We start from the raw sequence: 22212 nt of genomic DNA, 5'->3' as shown, positions 1-22212 counted from the left end.
GAGACTTACGAAATAAAAGCTGGTAATCAGCTTAAAAATAAAAAGTGGATATTATTTTCTCTACTTTGACCTACATGTAGTGAAGTACAACCAGTTCAACTGAAAGACTGGTGGCCTAATTTATATGATTCATAAAGACAGAAAACAGTAAATACTATAAAATTACTTTGTGTTTCCTTCTACTCCAGAGTAGAGGTCATATAGAGAAGAGCTGGAATTACAGAATTTTTCAGGATGTTTAAGCCAATGGGCTTACAGAGCAAGAAAGCCTACAATAGAAATTCTGATCTCCAAGGAGAAATAAATTAAATCTCATTTCATTCTAAAAATGTTTCCTGGGGCCGGCCTGGTGGCGCAGCAGTTAAGTGCACAGGTTCGCTTCGGCAGCGCTGGGTTCGCTGGCTTGCATCCTGGGTGCAGACAAGGCGTTGCTTGGCAAGCCACACTGTGGTAGGCGTCCCACATATAAAGCAGAGGAAGACGGGCACGGATGTTAGCTCAGGGCCAGTCTTCCTCAGCAAAAAGGATGATTGGCAGCAGACATTAGCTCAGGACTAATATTCCTCAAAAAAATAAAAAAATAAAACAAAATAAAATAAAAACGTTTCTTTCTTATATTTTAGATAAGAAAAAGATGTGTCCAACCTGGATGGATTGCAAGCCTGGCTAATATAAATTCTAACTGTGTCTCTTATATCAGTGTCATTTTTGTTTCTAAGTGATGACAAACGCCATGATTATATAGGCTAAAATCCCAGGTCTATGTAACATTAAGCTTTTTAACGAAAATCATTTATTTATTAATTCCACCATTACTTATTGAGGAGGTACTTTGCATCAGGCATTGTGCTAGGTACTCTGGATACAAAACTGAATAAGAAAATTAATAATGCATAGGATTTCAGTGGTCCCTTAATTCTTGAAAATTGAGATCTGTCAAAGTGGTGTTAGAAAATAACTCAAAATATTTTTAGAAATCAGAAGAGAACATAAAGCCATTTAACCAAAATTCCTCAATGCAGGAAGTTCCTCTGGAATAGCTATAACCATCCAACCTCTACTGGATCTCATACCCTCATTGGGCAGCATGTTTCATTTTCTGATGATTCTAATTATCAAAAAGTTCTTCTGTGTTAAGCTAGGATCTGTCTTCTGGTCTTGGAATTATACCCCCAAAAAGCCTATTTTATCTCCAACAAGGAGGTCCTTCAAATATTTAAGGGCAGCCACCAACTTAACTTTCATCCTCCAGGTAAAATATCTACAGTGTCTCATTTCACAGAGTTCCTAGACCATGTACCACTCTAGATGAGTAGCAAATGACCTCCGTCTTATTTATATGCATAAGCCACTGATGAAAATATTTTCTAGACATTTTCCCCTCTAAGATGTCAAACAAACTCTAACCTCTATTTCTGAACATTCCTTTTCCCCATTTTATTTTTTTAATCCAAATGCATTTCAAGATTTGTCTGAAAACTAAGAAATATTCGGATTTTAAAAGACTTACAGTACTTTCAAATAGCTATTTAGGAAAAAATGGATTTGATGGGTGGAGATAGTGGTATGAAAGGAAAACAATGCATTCACTATGAGAGCATTATTTATGTAGCCTCCTGAGCACTCATCTCCATCATGGTAAAACAGGGAGGCAAGATTGCAGCTCCATAGTCATTATTTGGGGAGGTGGGGAAGGGGAAGAAAGAGTCACTTCTACATCTGAATAGAATGCCGTGATGTATCTGCATATTTCCATAGAATCTGTCATTGTATTATTTAGTTCATGAAAAAATAGTATTTCCGATTACATGCCAACTAAATTGACAGGCAAACCGGCAGGTAAGGCTAAGGTAACAAAGGGGTGGGGTGTGGGGGAGGCCACAGCAGTCTAAATATTCAGTAGCTACATGTGAAACAGAATCATCCCCCCACCACCCCAGTCTTCCTAAGCAATTGAAGTGATCAAAGTGACTGGCTGGAAACTGACCAGAAGATTAAAATGGCCTTAGAGGACAACAGTACCAGGGACCAGCTCCACAGGTAACATCCTCCTGGTTACACTCATAGCGCCTGCTAGACCATCCAGAAGGAGCTAAATGCTTTATCAAGTGGGCCTTTAAAGAAGGAGAGCTAAAAAGGAGCAGAAATAACACATGCATGAACTCCTGGCCGTGACCTTCCATGTGTTCCTGGTGCATGTTTTATAAAGTTCTTGGAAAACGGGTGTGTGCGAGTTCTGGTTACAGTATGTCAAACTGATAATCTTTTAAATATGTTATAACTCCTCAACTATCTTGAGTACGACTTCAAGAGAGACTTTTCCAAGCATATTATTTTTAAAAAACCATTAATCTTAACAACAAAACTGCCATACAAAATCATGAAGAGTTTCTATTCTTATCAAAAGAATAAAGGCGAGTCCAAATACAGAATCCAGATGAGGGCCAGGAACCTAACTCTGCTCACTGACTTCCCTACAGAGCAACCTCTTACTAGGATCACTTGGAAATTCCTCCTTGATTCTCAAATACCAGCAAGGTGTAGGTGGATACATTTTTTTCAGTTTTGATAAGAACACTGCCATCTAAAAATATCTTTTAAAACTTAGTTCCTTATCTTGTACTTGACATTCATAATATTGTTTAAAAAGAATTTGTAGAGGCACAAGAGATACGTAGAACTAAATATGGAATAAGAGACATGAATTGTCCTTTGTACACATCTGATTTGTTCATTTTTCTCTAAATGTAATTCCTTCCAGTCTATTTTGCCTGTCTATGAATACGAGGGGGCTACTGCTTTAATAGAAATTATATACTTCTTAATATTCACTTTATCTACTATAAGTGACCAAGACTAATGTTGTTCTCTAACTAAATGTCCAAAGGCACTAAGCAAATACGTAGACCTTCGACGCTCTTGGAAACGCTGACAGTTAACCAATGCTAGTACAGGAAGTCCCTAACTTACAAACGGTTTGTGTCCTAAAAATTTATTTGTAAGTTAGTTGCCTGGGCTTTAGAATGCATTTTATGTCTCTGTTTGTTTACTACTCTATTGCTGGAGCCTGGGATAGTGCTAGACACATAGGGAGCACCCCAATATTTGCTGGTTGAATGACTGGATGAACTGGCCCAAAAGTCCACTTCACTAATAATGTAACCGAATTACATTAATAATAATTAACATGTATGTAGTACTTAACCATTTATAAAACACTTATATATGCCTTATATTACTCTTTTTCACATTGGTTCAATTTACAAATGAAGAATTTAAGACCCCTAAATTAAAGAGAGAGCTGTTTAGGCTACTTGAGAGGTTTGAGTGTGAGGTGAGGAAATTTGAACTAAAGTGGTGACAGTGGAGGTGAGAACCAACTTAGAGGTGCAACCACGAGAACCTGGTGACAGACTAGACATGGGACTCCTACACTTTTACTACCACGTTGCATCTACTACTATTATAAACTATAGATAAAATGTCATCTATTAATACAAAATAAAGACTCAGAGAGTAGGGACTCATTTCTTTCTCCCCTGCCTGCCCTTTCTTTGACAGTTAAGTAACTTCCTTATGTTCAATGAATAAGAAGAAGGACCACCCACCTTGCAAGAAGTGAGATCTCCCTAAAAAGATTACACCAAAATCGAGGGCTCCTCTTAGCTACCAGGAAGACTGGCATGACTAGCTAAGCAGTGCCAAACCCAAGGCCTCTGCTATTGGAGGAGTTTGGATGTAAAGGAAGTTCTTAAGGCATTTACTCACTCTATGGCATAATCTGTGTGTATTCAGAGATGGATGAGATGTTAAAGGGTCTTGAGACAAACTTCTAAACCTGTGCATGAATCCTCTCTGTAACATCTCTCACTGGGGATCATTCAGCCTTTGCTGAAACATCTCATGGGATGAGAAGCTCAAGGGAGCTCACTTTGTCTTTTGGATACATCCAGCTTTTAAGAAAGTCTTTCTTTGGTCATAATCTTGCCTTCTGAAAGCATCAGAGTCCATTTAATCCCTCTTCAAACATCTGAAGAATGCTAGCAATTCCTGAACATCCATAAATCCTCTCTCATAGGCGAAATATCCAAGTTAATTGTTCATTATGTAATGAGGTTTCTAACTGATCTCACCAGTTCTGCTCAGCTTTGTCTAAATAGGAATATCTTGACTTGAACATAATATTCCAGCTATGCTTTGAGTAGAGAACACAACAGAAGGACCATTCTCTTCTTTGTTTGGAACATTGTTCTTCTGTTAACGTAGCCGAAGATTGCGTTAGCTTTTTTGGCAGTCATGATATATTGTTGACTCACATTGAGATTATAGTCAACTGAAACCCTCAGGTCTTTTTCACATGAATAGCTGATAAGTCACACCTCTCTGGTGCTAGTACAGCTGATTTTTGAAAAGAAGAATTCATATTTATCACTATTAAGTTTACTCTCATAAATTTTCCTCAAGAATCTTTCACACTGCTCCCTGAGTTGCCTTTCTTAAACGGTTCTGATTATGTTATCCCTACCCAGAGGAACTGTTGATTGATTTCCCCTACCCACAGGATCAAGTCCAAAATACTCAGCACAGTAGACCCTGTAAAACCTGAACTGAGCCTCCAGGACCAGCCTTACCTTCTGCCATCCCTCTCTCTTCCCCACTCCCCACCATACCATCTCTCCCACCATTCCAAGAGTTGATTTTCCTTACACATGTGCACTTTGCCATGAAATTCTCTTCTCCACTTTTCAATTATTATTCATCCTTTAAAAGACACCAATTTAAAAGTCCCACTCAGACTGGGAACTCCTCCAAGGCAGGAACGTCCTACAGTGAAGTTCAGGTAACAGGAAAGAGACATAGCTTACAAGTTTTATTTTGTTTGTTTGTTTTTTGGTCGAAGAAAATAACACTTAAAACTCTTTCTTCAAAACAAGTTTCTCCTCCCAACTCTAAAAATGCATGTGAGTTGGATTTGGCCTACTTGAAATAGCAGTTCTTAGGTAGAGGGAGTAACAAGCTTGGCAGTTTCCCCGGGTGAACCTAATAGCGGAGCAAGTATATCCAGAGGCAGTGTCACGAGGCGATTGCTTTCCAGAATCACAAAACAAACACCCTTGTACCCAACACAGCATTGTGAAAAGAAGCCCAACTGCAAACACTGCAGAAGCAGAAGCCTGAGGCCCCCTATCCAATCACTTCCAACGACACTGATGAAAAACTAAACAAGTTAACCTTTACATGCACCTTCCACTGTTTTCCAAGAAGTGGTGAGAGATTTATATCTTTCCATCTAAACTGGAACCCTTTGTGCCAGGCCTTCACAGATGAGGAACAGAGCCTGTGGTTTGGGTTTGCCAAGGGGTAGAACCTATGACATTGTCCTGGTTTAGAAATTGTACAGATCAACTGTCTGCCTTAGGATCTATCATCCTAAATGGCTAACTTATGAAACACTTAGCAAGTATTCTCTGAAACAGACTGTTTAGTGTCTGTGTACCAGATACTCTACCATAAAAATGCTTTAAACCACAAAAAGCAATAAAGAGTTATTGATAATATTAATCGACAATACCTCAGAGTTCATTTATTTGATAAATATCTATTTAATATGTCACACAGCATGTTAGGTGCTAGACTAGTACAAAGTATGGTCTGGACTACCTTCAGGCGCTCATGAAACAATGTGATAAATGTGATGATAGAGGTGAACACGTGCTATGGATGCACATGTGTGATGCACATGAATAGTGCGGAATTTGGGGAAGAGGTGAAGTTTAAGCAAACTCCTTAAGGATAAGTAGGCATTATCTATTCTTCCATCCATTCATCCTTCCATCCAAAAAATATCTGAGTGACAACTTAGCTAAGGAAATGAGAGGTAGGACTGGGGGAGGGGAGTAGAAGAGAGGAGCATCTCAGGAAAATGAAGCATGTGTGCAAGGGTCAGAGGATGATAAAGATCATGGCACCTTGGAGTAATCCAAGTGGCTCAACATACACAGCTGGAGGCTAGGACGCAAGAGGCAGTGATGAGAGATGAGGCCAGCAGCCTTTCAGAAAGGCCCTAGCCTGCCACATTAAAGAATGTGGACTATGTTATGAGGGAACTGGGGAGTCACTGAAGAGTTTTAAGCAGGGAAGTGACATTTGGATTTTATAAAGATCCTTCAGAGGTGGTATAGTGAATAGTTCGGGGAGCAAGCAAGACAGAATAGAGCGAACACTCAGAAGAATATTGCAATAATGCATACGGAGGAAAAATGATGGTAGATTGCCTCACCGTTGGTAGCTATAGGGATGGAGAGAAGCACAAGTACTCAAGAGAGACTCTAGGACCTGGTGAATGACTGAGGCTGAAGAGAAAGGAACTGAGAATGGACCTCAGCTTTTCGCCTTGATAGGCCTTTCTAGGTTAGGCAGGGGTGTCATTCATGTAGGTTTTCCTTTTCTCAGTGAGGTACGAGGCAAGCTCTTTGGCTAAGAGTGATCAACGGGTATGAGGAGGGGTCTGGGAGAGGAGAGACACTTTGAAAGAGTCATTGCAGGAATGAAAGAAGAAAAAAGGATTTCCAGGGAAGTTTGAGGGCCAGATTGAGACTGGAAAACATAAGTTTGTAGAAGCATCTCTCAGTACAATTGTGTTTTTATTTCCCATTTGAGTTCAGCTGTTTAGCTGATGGAGCAAGAAGGTGAACAGTAGGATTGATCGAGAACTGGGATGTGATGGGAAGACAAGAGGGCAATGGAGTTGAGAGAACTGATAGAAGATTCCAGAGAGAAAATTATGGGGGCAGGCTACTACCATGTCCAGTTTTGCAGACAAATAGGTATTTTGGGGGCAAGAGAAGAAATAAAAGAAGTGGTCTAACATGACATGACTAGATGCTTGGAGAAAACAAATGACAATTTGAAAGAAAAAATGGCCAGAAATAACAAGTAGGAATCGATAGAGCACACGGGAAGAAAAGGAGCTAGAGTGTTTGGGAGCAAGAGTTGACCATCACCTTGTTTTTGTTTTTCGTTTTTGCAAACTATACCTCCTCACTATTCCCCCTCCCCGAGAAAGGATCCCCTAGTTGGCCTACATTCTTCTGAACTTTTAATGTCATTAGAGAGGGAGCTATTGTTACAAAAGGATGAGTGTTGCACCCCTTTGGATGTGTTGGGATGGGAAACAACAAGGATGAGGGTTCTTGGAGAATGAGGTGCCTGGCTCTTCCAATAGATGGTTGGTTTGACATGTCCTCCATTGACCTTGCTTTTTATTTGGAAGTGAGGGTGGGGTCAGGAGTTATTTATTGGGACATAGGATATGAGAGAATTGTAGGCATCGATTACAAGAGGAATTGATGGAAAACCTCATAGATCTCAGAAGGGTCAGATTGGCTGAAATGAAAAGAAACAATAACTCAATGAAGATAAAACAGAATACGAGAGTGATTACATTTTCTCTCTTCAATTTGATTTTAAATGTAGAAGTCTTTTTCAGTAGCAGCCAAAAGATACAGTCTTAGCACAAATGAACATGATGTCATGTAGAAAGCATTTGAATATTCTTTTTGTGTGTTAGGAACTGTAATTATGAAGTGTAGAGTAACATCAGCAAACACAGCTGATGCCTGGAATGACTTCTGCTCCCCTATCAGGTGCAGGAAGGCTAGGAAGAGAAGAGAAATATGACAAAGAAAGAGGATTTATGGGGGTTTTTTGAGAGGTTTTTTTTTGGTGAGGAAGATTGGCCCTGAACTAACATCTGTGCCCATCTTCCTCTATTTTATATGTGGGATGCCACCACACCATGGCTTGATGAGCAGTGTGTAGGTCTGTGCCCAGGATCTGAACCCACAAACCCTGGGCTGCCGAAGCAGAGTGTGTAAACCTAACCACTATGCCACTGGGCTGGCCCCAGGATTGATGTTTTGCTTTTGTTTGTATGTTAACAAGACAAACTATCCAGGAAAAGAGTTTCTTTCTTAGAGATAAAGTGAGATGTATGCAAAATGCCCAGCACAGAAACTGGCACATTCTGCTGTTATCTCTAAATGTTAGTTTTCTCTTCTCTTCCTTAACAGAACAATTAAACATTAATGCAGTAAACATTACTCAAAACATTAATAACACGTTTTTTGAAATTGTGAAAATGTAAACTCCTTTACTTAAACGGGATTAACTGTACAGCTCCCATGCCTTAGGTAGCTGCTCTCCATCGCATTCTGCAAATCAAATTTCACAGCATATTAAGCAGAAAAAATGTGTACAATGCTATAGTTTTATTTCATTTCCAATGCTGTGATGGCCTAGGGGCATTCAAAAAACGATTTTTTTTTTGCAAAATTCCAAAAAATTGCTCCCATAGCCGGAATTTCGAGTCAAAAAAGGAGGAAAAGTTGGATAAGTCAAGATGAAATGGAATATGAGGCCTTTAAAATCTGAAGACCCCTAAAATCAACATTTCTCTTTCAGCATGGTATTTTCAAAGGTATCTTTCTCCTTCAACACTGTTCCCTCTCCCTTTTCCATTATCATTTGTGATTCAATCGGTGCTTTCCCTTCTCCCTTTGTTTTGGTTCATCTTTTGAAAACCTGAAGTTGCAGCTCTCATGCCTTCCCTCTCAGCTGTCATTTTAGAATTTGTACCTGCTGTTCTGACCACGGTAAGTCAATGTTATCCAATTCATGTTGTTGCTTAAACAACCGCTGGCCCCAGAGCCTGGTGAGACTGATTTTCATATAAGCCTTGGCAGTTGCAAAAGTGTTTTTGGTAATGGCAGCATCAATGGACTAAGTTTGATCCTCCCTTTTGTTCAGTTCTTACACCTTCTTCTTTTCTATCCACACCCACTCCCTTGATGATCTCATCCAGTTTCATGGCTTTAAATATCATCTCTACACTGATGACTCTCAAATTATATATTTAGTCCAGACCTCTCCTCTGAACTCTAGATTCACAGATCCAGCTGCCTACTCAGTATCTTTGCGTGGATGTCTCATAGGCAATTAATGTGTTCAGAAATGAGCTCCTGGCATTCCTCTCCAAATCTGCTCCCCCTAGAGCCTTTCCACGTCAATAAATGGCTCCTCCATCCTTCCAGGTGCTCAGGCTAAAAACATCCTTACTTTTGTCTCTCATTCAACCCGTCAGCAAATGCTGTTGGTTCTATCCATAAAATAGATCCAGAACTCAACCACTTTTTCTCATTTCCACAGTTACCCTCTGTCCATGCACCAGCAGATCTAGCCTGAATTATTGCAATAGCATTCTAGCTGGCCTCCCTCCTTCCTGCTTTGGTCTTTTCTTAACACACAAGCCACAGTGATCCTATTAAAAATAAATTGATCATATCGCCGCCTCTGCTTAAAACCTCCAACGACTTCCAATATCATTCAGAGTAAAAACCAATGACCTTATAATAATAACTTACAGTCCAAATTGCGACCCTCTCTTTGAAAGTGAAAGGGGATACTAAAAACAATTAACAGGGTTTACGTGATCTACATGTAAATTTGGGCTATCCTGGGCACCTACTTACGAGGCCTCTCATAATCTCCCGCACCTCCCATTATCTTTCAGACCTCTGACCTCACCTCGACCCCTCCACTTCAGCACCAGCCTCCTCCCTGTCCTCAGAGCACCAGGCAGACTTCCTCAGGGCCTTTGCTCTTTCCCTAGATAAGCCCACCACTCACTTCTTTCCTTCAGGTCCTTATTCAAAAGTCTCAGTGAGGCTTTCCCTGGGAGCTCTGTTGAAACATTTAAAACCCCCTCCCCACTTCCCAGCCCCCTTTCTGATTGATTTTTTTCTTTACACTCATCACTAGCTACCATTCTATAAATTTTATTTATTTATCTTGTTTAGCACCTTACATTTAGAACATAAGCTCAAGGGCAGGAATTTCTGACTTTTTGCTCTGTACCCCTACTGCTAAAACAGTGGCTGGCACATTGGAGACATTTTATAAATATTTGTAGAAAGAATGAATGAATCATGACTACCTTGAAAGGATCAGTACTTAGTAGATGTGTAACATCCAAGACAGTTAATAGACAGTATTATTATTTCATAGTTATTTTCATATAATTCAATTCAACAACTATATGTTGGACATTTATGCCTTGTATGGATCTGTGCTGGGTGCAGAGGTTGTGGGGGCGGGGGGTGGGCTGGGAGCCACAGAGCATATACAATGATAGAAGGGACAAAGTTCCTCAAGAAGCAAACACTATAGGAGTAGAAGAGATAGGGGATGTGATATTAATAGTTACATGTAAGTGACATAGAGTGCATGGGAGTGCAAAAGATGGAGAGATTATATTCACCGAGTTTTCAGACACTTCTGATTAGCGATGAGAAGCAGTAACTTTCACATTCTCTGGCATGATTCATTTTCCTCATCTTCCAGAGCCCCCAAACCCCTAATTCCCCCCTTCTGGCTTATAGGGTTCTCCATGCCTTGGTAGGAAGCTGCCTTGTATCCCCAGATGCACCTGCCCTCCAAGCGCCTGCTCCTCATCGGCTCTTCATTGTCCAGCCTTAATTTTTCAGTGTGAATCATTCATTACTAACTCAGCATTGTACAATCTGATTTCTCAAAGTTTCCAGAATATTTTAGCCAAATATTGGCAAAGTTAAACCGTCCAGTTGAGCAAATGAAGAGCAAACAGATGCTAAACAGATTTTTTTTAATAGCTAGAAAGGAAGTATTTTGGGAGGAAAAATACACCCCTTGAAATCAATAAATTGAAGTTTATTGATTTCATCTCTGGCTTTGTTCTAATTCTTATGTAGCGTCTTGAAATAATTTTATTTGATAACCACCCAGCGGGTTTTCTTTAAACTAAAGGTTTTTTTTGAAACATGCTGTTATAACTCTCTGGCTCCACCCTCCAGGAAGGGAGTAGCCCTAGGGTGTGTATAATCGAAGCACTCTAAACAAATATATACAACATTTTATTTTCAAGGAAGTTCAACAAAATTATAGCTAGATTATGTTACAAAGCAAAACTTAATACACTGGATGACTAACTTAGTTGGAAAAGTTACTTAAAATAGTTACTAAATAGATGAAAATTACATCCCTTCCCCCAAAAACCAAACCAATCAAATAAAAAGTATGCTAAATGGTACTGAAGAATTGTGATACTCAGTCCTATATAGCTTAAATGATCTTGGGTACCATTAAGGGCAAATAGTTTTTCCTTCTTATAGATAATTTTTCTATCTAACGTAAAAAAAATATTAAGTTATTATGCAAAGTTCATGCAACCATATTACAAATTATCAAACTGTAAGTTGTATACAATATCTAATAATTACCAGAGCAATTTAGTTTTAGTTTAGCATTTTTTTAAATTTTGAAGTTATAATGAAACCCAATCATATAATTTTAAGGCAAGCTAATAATCCCAGCTCTGGCACAGGTTAGCTCATTACTTATTTGACTAAGTTACTTTGACTCACTAAGTCTCAGTTTCTTTGTCTGTAAAATGGGGTTAATACTGGTACCGAACTAACAGGGTTCTTGTGAGAGTAAGGGAGGCGGTACACTCTACAAAATGCCTGGCACATGAGAAGGCTCCAATAGATACTAGATGCCACCATGACTCGTGACTATCACTTCTGCAAAAATAGGTATGAGTAGATTTCAATGATTGAAGAAAACAGGTACCTAACCAAAGAGTAGTGTTTAGAAAGCATTCGTACTCGTGGATGACTTCATTTTAACTTCTCAGTTTAAAAGTCCTAAATATTGCTTAGCACATTATAAATGTAAATACCCATAAAACCTTGATTAAGTAATGTATCATTTTCTGTACACTTGCGGCATACAGACTTTATCACAAGGTATTGAAACAGAATCCTTTCAATGGCCTAAAGAGACAAATACTTGGGTCCTGAAAGGCATATTATCTGCACAACATATTTGGGGAATTAATCAGGCACTCTCTCATATTATTTAATAAATCAGTCCATAAATTATCATGTTTAATCTTTTACTCAGTAGTCTGTAAGGACTGCAAAGGAGAGGAATGTATATAGTTTTGTTTATCTTCCACACTACCTGGCTTGGCACAAAGGAATTGCAACCTAGTATAGTGGAAATAGCACTGGGCTAGAAGTCAGGAAATACGGATTTCAGCTGAGTAATTGTAGACAAGTCACTTAACTCTCTTTAGGCTTCAGATTACTCATCAGTCATGTGTTTTTCCATTTAGGTTCCTTTTCAAATGCTCTCAGTCTAAGAAACGCTGGCAAGAGGGATTTTTACCAATGTTTGTCATCTTAATACAGAACTTCATTTTCCCACATCCACAGATGGAAAGAAATGAGATCCTTAATTACAGATTTTGTTCACTTAATTGGAAACTTGCCAGAAACAGAATTTTTGTTATTGTCTATTCCATCAAACACAAATCGTTCAATCTGTTTTAAAAACAGCGAGCCCTTTCCCACCAGCATTTCCCATCCCCTACCCTGGTTTATTTTCTCCTTAATGCTTACCACACTCCGACATACTGTATATTTTACTCAATTATTTGTTCTATCTCCTCCCCTCCACCCTTCAGCCAGTATCTAAGCTTCATGGGGACAGGGATTTTTATCTCTTGGGTTCACTGCTATATCCCCAGCATCTGGAACGGGATCAGACACATAATAGGTCAAAAATTATTTGACGAATAAATGGACAAATGAACATTATTGAGGATCATTCATTACTGGCCTTTTCCCAACCACAACTTATCTCATGTTATTACCAATTCAGCTTCTCCAGGTTAACCAAGGTTTCTAAACTTTATCCTCAACTCAAGGCTTATATTCATTCCTCCTTCTGTGTCATTTAAGGATATTCTTCTACCCTACTCCTGCTTGTCACATCATTCATTCATTCAGTACAGATTTATTGATTGCTTACTGTGATCCAAGCGATGTGGTAAATGCTGGGATACAGAGGCATATAAGACACATGCAATCCTTACTTTTTTTAACAATCCTTGCCTAGTGCTTCATTTGAGACCCCGCTACTCCCTCTGTTCTTGGCTTCCCTGTAGTGCTGCCTCCCTTCGAATGTTTATATATTCATAATGCCTTGGAGGTTTGGTTGGTTGCTGCCTAATTTTGAATAGAGTTCTTTTAATAATGAATTAATAGAGCAGGGAGCAAGTGATGCTCACTTCCAAGGAGGTGATAACTACATCACTCTAGAGCTGCTTTGGGATCACTGGAACGATGCTGTTTCCTAAACAGCGATCATTGGAATTCCAGTTCCATGAGGCCTGACTGTGTGGGACTTGAAATGGCATACTACATCTCCCCATGTCTCTATGTTTTCTGTGCCTAGAGGTGATCTGAGGATGCTTCTTTGCATCCTGAAAAAGTCTAATTAACCTATCACCTTTAGCTTCAAGGCTATTATTATCTACTGCTCCAACTAAATAGGAGACTAAGCCCCCAAATGACAGAGAGCCTTGATGTCAAACCATGCCAAGTACCAGGCCTGTCTGTACCTTTTTTTAAATTGAGGTATATTCGAAAATTAAGAATTGTATATATTTAAGGTATACAATTTGATGATTTGATGTACATATGCACTGTGAAATAATCACTACATTCAAACTAATTAACACATCCATCCCATCAGATGGACGGGATGTGCGTGGTAAGAACACTTAGGATCTACCCTCTTAGTAAATTTTAAGAATACAACACAGTATTGTTAACTATAGTTATATTGCTGTATGTTAGATCTTCAGAACTCATGCATATTGTATCACTGAAACTTTGTACCCCTTGAACAACATCTCCCTCTGTCTGTGCCTTATAACAGGATTTTGGAAGCACTTAACACCTCTACCCCAGCATTTCCCAAGTTGTGCTCAGTGGATCTCTAGACTTCTGAAGGATAGTAAATGGAGTTCTGCAAAAAGAGGGTTCCATGGACAAATAAGTTTAGGAATGTCACATCCTATATTTCCCACTTGGGGATACAGGACTCATAATGAGAATATTTATGTAATTATAAATGTTTAATTCTTTTAAACCCAGTCAGTGTTTCCCAACCTACTTTGGCCATTGAACCTTTTACACCCAGAACATCATGGACACCTCAGAGGATGTTCCTGCTCTGGAGAAAGCTGTTTGGCAAATTCTTCTTTACCTTCATGCCATATCCACAGGAATAGCAAACAGTTACGAAAGAGTGAGCCGGGACATGCATGTATCTCTCTGCTAGCAGTTCCTGGGGGTCGTTAATGCAGAGAGATTAGTTTTATGGAACAAATACTAGACTTAGAGTCAGAAGAGTTGTAATTTCATCCTGGCTCGGTCACATGACTAACCATAAGCTGCTGGGCAAGTCGCTTTACCTCTGAGCTTCAATCTCTTTTTGTAAAAGAGACAAATTTTAGGATAACCATATGCCATTCGTTGAAACTGCTGACCAGTTTAGGAAGTTTCTGTGTAGCAGATTTAACTTTGATTTAAAAAGTATTCTTCTGGGTAATTTTCGGGCCTATCTGTTGAAAGTCCTCTTTTAGATGACTGGTGCCTTCACCTCTGAAGACGGAGGTCTCTAATTTCTTAGACATGAAGCCACAGGGCTCTCCAAGCCCAAAGAAGTATTTCAGAATGAATAATGGAAACCAATTAAGTCTGGGATCTATCTATGTTAGCTTGAGTAGTAGGGTAATACCTAGAGAAGTCCTAAGAAGTCTTATACAGAACAGAGGAAGCTACAGGTTTATAATATAAATAAGCAATAAATGAAATTTGAGACTATTGATTTGACACTAGATTAATTGGTTTGTTTTTCTGATCAATTTCCAAACTTGGAGATTGATGACATAGAGTTGTACTGCAAAATTAACTCGTAGCTCAGCACAAATTTATATTCCAAAACAATGTAGGAGAGGTAGGTGATAATTATTTCCAGGGAGGCTTCCTCTGGTCTTGATCTTTGAGGAAGACTCTCTTCTACTCTCTAACTCAGGAGTGAAAAATCTGTTCCCAAATCTGTCCTCTGAAGGGAAGAAATTCTATGATGGTTTAATGTACACTTGCAAATAAGGCTCTAGAAGGAACTAGGTGGCACTTAGTGTTTTTCTTGCCATTGAAATATCTCCGTTGAAATAATAACTATCATAAAAAATGTTTTAAAACTGGATATAAAAGGTGACTGTACATTGAAATAACACTGTGACATAAATTTTAGTCTCTATTTGCTTGAAATTTGATGTAAGCATTGACGACAATAAGTAGTTTGGCGTTAAAGAAAACAAGATTTTGCTTCCACTATAGGTTAAATAAATGTTGCTTTAGTCATCTCTAAGTAATTGCTGGGCCATTGTAATACATTCAATGTGATGTTTGCTAAGCAAGCATGCCTGCCATCTGGTTACCGAAACTGTGTTTTTGCTACTTCAGAGATACACATGGCCCAGTAGCACTGAGATGTAGGGAGCTGATAGGAGCCTGTGGATCAATTCCAAAGCAATTTGAGAGTTCAAGCCATTCATTTGTTTGCAACACAAAGTGTTCTCCACATAGGAAAACAATGAGTCTAACTTATCTGTCTCTTTCCTGTCCTGGTATCTTTAAAACTGTCCATCATGACAGGGTGCACACGGGTTTATAATATTAAGCCAACTTTAGGGACTGTGAAGAAGAATGGAAAACAGTCTCGTGTGCTGCTGTGCCACATCCTACTCGGTTCCGATGCCAGCAGCACTGTTCCTGGTCTGCAGAGTGCACACCGAAGAAGTAGTCGGATGATATGGCAAATGTCCAAATGCGTCTGTGGCCCCGGGGGAAGACGTTCCCAAACCAGCCTTTTCATCGGCACTCCTCCCTCCAAACCAAAGGCAGAATTGGCAGCACTGAGTACAGTGCCTGACACATGGTAGAGGCTCAGCAGATGTTTACTAAATGCAACCATCTAGGAAGTCTGTGAATAGTAATCTAAATGGCTGCTAGAAAAGTGCTTACCTTAGTCTCTGCGGCCATTAGCCTACATGCATTGGACGCATGCCTAACACGTAGTGCAGGCTTTTCTCAGCCTTGGTACTGTTGACATTTGGGGCTAATAATTCTTTGTTGGGAATGGGAGGGGTGCTGTCTTGTGTACTGTAGGAGGTTTGGCAGCATCCCTGGCCTCCACCCAGGAAAAATGTCTTCAGACATTGCCACATGTTTCCTAGGGCGGGGGGGGGGGGGGGGGGTGGGGGGGGGGGGCAGGAATAGGCAAAATCACCCCTAGCTGAGAAACACTTATCTAGTCTGTGTGTTCGTGACATGTACCAGAATTAGAAAGATTATACTCTCTCCTCTCTTTTTTTTTTAAATCTATATTTCTTGATCTACATGTTGAAGGTATTTTATTCTCTTAATCTGCTCTCACCCAGTTTTCTCTGAATGTTTTCATATATCTGGGGGCAAGACAACTTTCTAGGTATGTCTGTATAAGTTAAAAAGACCTTTTCTTCCTTAGGGGAGGGGAAATATGAAACAAAGTGAAAACACGCCACACAGAAATTGGCCTAGCAGCTAAGGAGGTTGTTTTGCAGAATGAAATTGAGATGGTCTTGGGCCCAGGTAGGAGGACCAAAATCCCTAAGCTGGAACCGATGTATCTGTGGGTCCAAAAACAACTCTTGTATCTTAAAAGAAACTACCTTCACTTGTTTGTTACGCACTCTCATAATCCTAACAATAAAACCCCACCGTTATATAAAAGTACTCTTCTGACAAACAGGTTTTTTTCTCCCTTGGCTTTATTTTTATTTACTTCCTATTTATGTTAACAGTTTCAGGAAGATATCAACATGGGCTCCAGGAACAGGCTGTCTCAGTAACTCTCGCCTCTTCAGAAGCACAGTAAGTAGTCCCTTTTAAATCTCTAAGGTGAAGTGATGATGCTGTGTGTCTACTCTTTCTTACAATGAAAACAAAATTAAAATCTAAGAATTCTGAGTTAAACCTAGCCAGTGGGCAACTGGCTTGAAAATGACTACACATCCATGTCTAAGGGTGAGAAATAATTTATGACAAATAAAGCTCATGAAAAATTCTAATTTCATTCATGTTGCTACAAGTATACTTTCATGCTTTAAAAAAAATGTGGGCTGGTAGCATTTTTCTACCTTACTTACAGTGTAGAGTTAAGCGTGTGCCCTTACCTCTCCTCCAGTGCACGGAAAAGGACTGGAGTATCTAGAAGTGCAAATAGCTCCCTTCTTGACAACATCATCTTCCAGGCCAAATGTAGCAGAGCAGTTAGTTGCAAAGTACTTGTAAGGCTTCCATGTCTTCCCAAAGTCCTGGGACCGGTCCAGGACCATGGCTGCCGGCCTGGGGGACTTGAACACCATAATTAGATGAGTGAAGTAGAATTCAGCTTCCAGGTCTAATTGGATCTTTTCTCTGTGCACATCCTCAGCAGACTGCCACCATGTGCGAGGAAACCTGAAGGACGAGTCTGCCATGGCAGCTGGCAGGTGAGCCAGGTGAGGCTGGGCAGCATTGCATTTGTCACATTTGGGCTGCCGACAAGTCAGATCAGTGTTCTCACTAAAGAAGCAGTACAGTTCAGTGGCGTTCTGACCACAGGTGGTGTCTGCCCAGAGTTTTCTCCCTAAAGCCAAATTTCCCATCCGAGGGTTGCAGGCTTTTTCACAGCGGGAACTCACTCCAGCTACTCCACTCAGTCCTAGAGAAGGGGAAGCATATGTTATTCAAGACAAACCCATCTGGAAAGCTCTTCCATCCACTTAGACTATCTCCAACAGTCAAGTTATCCCCAAAGAGTTTGAGACTTTCCGTAAAGAGGAAATTCTACTAAACTGGAGCATAAATATGATTCTGCATTTATACTGCATTTGTGGATCCAAGTGTGTGAGTGTGCATGTGTGTGTGCACTTCACGTTCAGATATAAAATTCACATAACACAAAATACAACCACTTCAGGTAAAGGGCGAGAGGAAGGAAAATGGAAACATGGGGATAAAGATAGTGCACCTCAACCTTTTCAAGTACTTGGCTTTCTAAACATTCTATACTTGAAATATACTTGTTTTGAAGTCACAACTTAAATACTACCAAAAAACAATAATGTTTTTAAGATTACTCAGTTTAGTCTATCAAGTATAATTGGAATTCTTAGCATTATTGAACATGTTTATGAGAATGCGTTAAGGAGGAAATGTAGAATTCTATTATATTTTTAAGCCAAAAAGATGAAGGGACAAGTTCCCTAGGAAAAGCAATATGAGATATTTAATCAATATACAACAGGATCTCATTTAGGGAGGCAAAGTTAGAGATAACGGGAGCTCAGATGCGCAATATCTATTTTTAATTTTAAGTAAACATAACAAAAAAACCCTCCCTAAACTGCCAAATGGCAGCAAAGCTTATTTGACTTGCTCTCTGCCCCTGGAGTGCTTCTACCTATGACAGGTTATACAGTAGTTACCTGTTCGCTTAACAGGAGAAATGTTTAAAGTCTGGCAGCCACTAACAGCACCTTTAAACATTATCTGTGAACTAAAACACCTTCTTAAAGAAACACACACTTCCATCCAGACAAAGGTCCAACAGACTTGAATGTTTTAAAATTACTTAGAATAATAAACATTATCCACTTATTAACATCTTGACTTAATATTATAATCCTTTAATTTGGGTTTGTCATTTTAATTATGAATACCTTAAGCGAAATCATCTATTTTAAAAGTTAAAACAGAGAGGGAAAGAAGGAAAAGGAAGTCAAACCCCAAATTCTGGCTAAGTGAACATTTCTGCTTCTTAAGGGGGAGCACCTCTGAACTGTTATCACTGTCCTGTTGGAGAAGCCAAATGACAGCTTACACGAAAACAGTGACATTTCACACACTGACTGACAATCACCAGCCCCACATAGCCTTTGCAATTAAAAGAAAGGGCTTCTGTAGACATATTTTTTAAATGTCAAATTCAACTCTGCATTACTCCTGGACTCTGTTCTGATTAGCTGGGGCAACAGTTGCTTGTGGCCAAGATCACCCAAACACACAGTGTGCTATGACTCACCCGTAAAGCATTTCGGGGGAAAATCATATACTGCCTGTACAAGTATTTTTGACTTAGACACTTGCCTTGTGATATTTATTTACAACCTCTTGATTGCTTGCATGTTTTTGCCATAATATGGTTTGAAAAGGGCAAGGTTTATTAAAGTTCACTTTGTGGTTGGGGGAGCATGTATCAGCGCACAGAGGTGCATAAAGTAGAAAGAATTAAAGCAAAATCTTCGACCTGCAATAGCTCCTTTGGGAAAGTAATGAATAATTTCCAATGCCCTAGAACTAATTAAGTCCATAAAGATTGGAGCCAGGCAAATAACTGGTGGACAAAATACTTGGAGATCCCTGAAGAAGTAGCCATCCAAGGATGGCAAGGATGCTCCTACGACTCTGACTGGTTTGGGATGTAGATTCTAAACCATGGCTTTTACTTCGCGCCAGCGTCTCTGCACGCTGAGTGGAAGAAGCCGGAGGGAAGGGAGGAGTGTGCCAAGGCTCTCTATCCACCAGTCTGTCTCTCCAGCCCGCACTCCTCTTTCTGGAGCAAGGGAGAGAGTTTGAGAGAACGGATGGTCACAGAGTCCCTCACTTTCTTTCCCCCTCACACACTGAGCTGCACTAACGCCTAACTGGAAACCAGGTGACCCGCAGGAGGCAGGGAGAGGAGCAGAAGGGGTTCCCGAATTTAGAAACGGCGAGGCGAGCTAGAAACGGGTGGCCAAGGGCAGCCCAAGAAAGCCAGGATGGAAGTGGGAGGGAGAGCGCATCTGACGACGCCTCTGCCGGTTGTCCAGTTACCGAGACAGGGAGCAGACCCGCCTCCGACCTCCCGCGGAGCCTCGGCCAGGGTACCAATTCCCCAGGGGCTGTCAGCCAACTCCGTGCAGCCCAGCGTGATCACCACCTATCGTCCTGGCCCGGGGTCTCACTGCGTTCAGGCACTGCCCGGGTGCGAGAGCACTCACCCCCTTCCAGGTGTCCCTACCTGGCTCCCTAGTACCCAGCATGAGGTCGGGAACGACGGCGATCGCTCTCAACGAGACAGCGGCCCCGGCCCACGCGCGCCTAGGGTCGCTGGGCCACCCCTCCCCATCATTCCTCAGGCCATGAAGTGCCGGGGGATGGCGAGCTTGGTCCTTTGTTCCCTCACAAAGTGGAAAGGCAGTTTTTTACAAGCCCAAACCGAGAAAGAAACCAAGGTCGCGGTATCTCCGGCAGGGCGCACCCAGGATATCGGGTTATCCAAGGGCATGTGTATCGCAGTTGCAAAAAAATCAATAGTATTTTTAACTGCGGAGACTCGGGGAAAGGAGGCGGAACATGGCCACTCATTTCATCCTCGGGAGCTGGGCTCGGCGCTCCCAGCCCGCACTCCCCTGCACCCCCGAGTCCCGAGGTGGGGAACAGAAGGAGCGAGGGAAGGGGGGTGGGGGCCCGGCAGCGTCACCACCCACCTGCGGCCACCGCGGAGCAGCCCCAGAGCAGCAGCAGCCGCGCGCAGCTCCCCATGGCCGGGAGGAGCCGGGAGGAGCCGGGCCAGGCGGGTGCGGGAGGGAGCCGAGCCCTCTCGGCCGCGGGATGAAGCGCCAACCGCTCTCGGGAGGAACCGGGGCTCTCTATCTCTTCCTCCTGCTGGAGCGCCCGGCTCGGTCAGTGGGCGCCAGCGGCGGGGAGCCGCGGGCCGGGGCTGCGCCGGGCGGTGGGGTGACCCTCGCGCACCGGCCTGGAGGGGCCCGGGCACCTCGGGGGCGGCGGGAGCCCCAGGACCATAGCCGGCCTGGCCGCGCTGCCCCGCGGAGCGGTCTTGCGGGCTCGGCCGCCGCTAGCCCGGGGCTCAGCGCCCGCAGCAGCCGCTGAACTTTGCGAGACCTTTCACTTCCCGGCCGCCGCCGCCGCCGCCGCCGCCTCCTGGGCGTCCTCCTCCGCTTTTACCACCTCCTCCGGCTGCTGCGTCTCGGTCCCGTCCTTCTCCATGGGCAGTTCCATGGGATGCATTTTTATTGCACCGACACCGCGGCGCTCCGGTGCCAGCCCTCCGCCCCTTGCACCTCCACCCCTTCCTCCCGCCCGCCCCCCGCGCTCGCTTGACAGCCCGGGCGGTGCAGCCCGCGCGGCCGGGTCACCGCCGCCGCCTGGGAGGGATACCCTGCCCGACCGGCCGCCCTCGCTGCCCCGCCGCCAGCTGGTCCCCCCGCCTCACCCCCGCGCGCGCCCGTCACCTCGGCCCCCAGCTTCCCTCGGACCCCTCCCGGCGCTTGCCCTGCATCTCCCTGCGTGACCCCCCTAGTGCCCTCCAGCACCCACAGGCCTTCTCTAGGAAGCAGTCTCCCACCTTCTCCCGGAACATTCCAGAGAGCAGTTGACTCCCTCTTGATCAGGTCAGGGCATGCCAAGGGGCTTTAAAAACCGCGAAACAGGCTAGCGCCTACTTCTCACATCCCCCAGCAAAACAAGCCCTCCCCGTTCCCTTCGCCACCCCCGCCACCCCTTCTCCAGGATCCTCGCGACCCCAGGAAGGACCCCTCCGACCCAGCCCGGGGTCACCGGCGTCGGAGAGTGCACTAACTGCTCAGCGCGTTCGCTGCTGCTCTGCCGCCTTTGGGGGGCGGGGGAGGGCGTCTCGGCTAAACGAGCAAGGCTGACTTTATCCGAGGTGTATCCATTTTGACGTAAAAAGTGTTCCCTAATTCAAACTCAAGGTGCTAAAAGAAAAGGGTCATAGGATTAGCTAGTGGGCAGTTTAAGAACATCCTTGTCTAGAGGCAGAGACGTGACAAAGAGAACCTCTTTGGTCCTTCCAAGCCCTCTCCATGTAGAGTGTGTTGTGCTCTGTAACAACAATGTTGTGAAATAAGTTATGGGGAACAATTTAATAGCAACCACAAGTAGCTAATTGTGGATAGGATTGCTCAGAGCTGCTGTTTATGGAAGATTAAATAGCACTCGAGTCTGGGACTTTTACAAGTTCTATGAGAATATAATTCTATGTACACATCCCGGGAAACAGGCAAAAGTTAAGTAGAAAGCAATTTTTTATTGCAGTGTTCATTTTGAGGCTTTGCATATTTTCCAGAAAATTAACTACTTTATAGATACGGTGCGGTTGTGTGTGTTCCTGATGATGATAATTCAGAGCTTTGGGGCACATGTAGGTATT

General features: G+C 42.3%; 1 protein-coding gene across 3 annotated transcripts in view; it reads right to left on the bottom strand.

The window, feature by feature from the left end:
- The window catches only part of NTN4 (netrin 4), a 111618-nt gene extending 90029 nt beyond the window's left edge, over positions 1–21589 (bottom strand). For 2 of the 3 annotated variants that reach the window (XM_046646465.1, XM_046646466.1), the window contains exons 1-2: positions 20510–20640; positions 17171–17700 (exon numbers count right to left, since the gene is read on the bottom strand). In XM_046646465.1, coding sequence (XP_046502421.1) covers positions 17171–17700; positions 20510–20564 — 585 coding nt within the window. In that variant the 5' untranslated portion in view covers positions 20565–20640. Of the gene's footprint in view, positions 1–17170; positions 17701–20509; positions 20641–21387 lie in introns of those variants that run through there. The other variant, XM_046646467.1, reaches the window with a different exon arrangement.
- Between the last annotated feature and the right edge of the window lie 623 nt (positions 21590–22212).

This window comes from Equus quagga, chromosome 19 (genome assembly GCF_021613505.1).
Source record: "Equus quagga isolate Etosha38 chromosome 19, UCLA_HA_Equagga_1.0, whole genome shotgun sequence".
Classification (NCBI taxonomy): domain Eukaryota; kingdom Metazoa; phylum Chordata; class Mammalia; order Perissodactyla; family Equidae; genus Equus; species Equus quagga.
The sequence above is the reverse complement of the archived record's forward strand: the minus strand, read 5'-3'. Positions and strand labels throughout refer to the sequence as shown.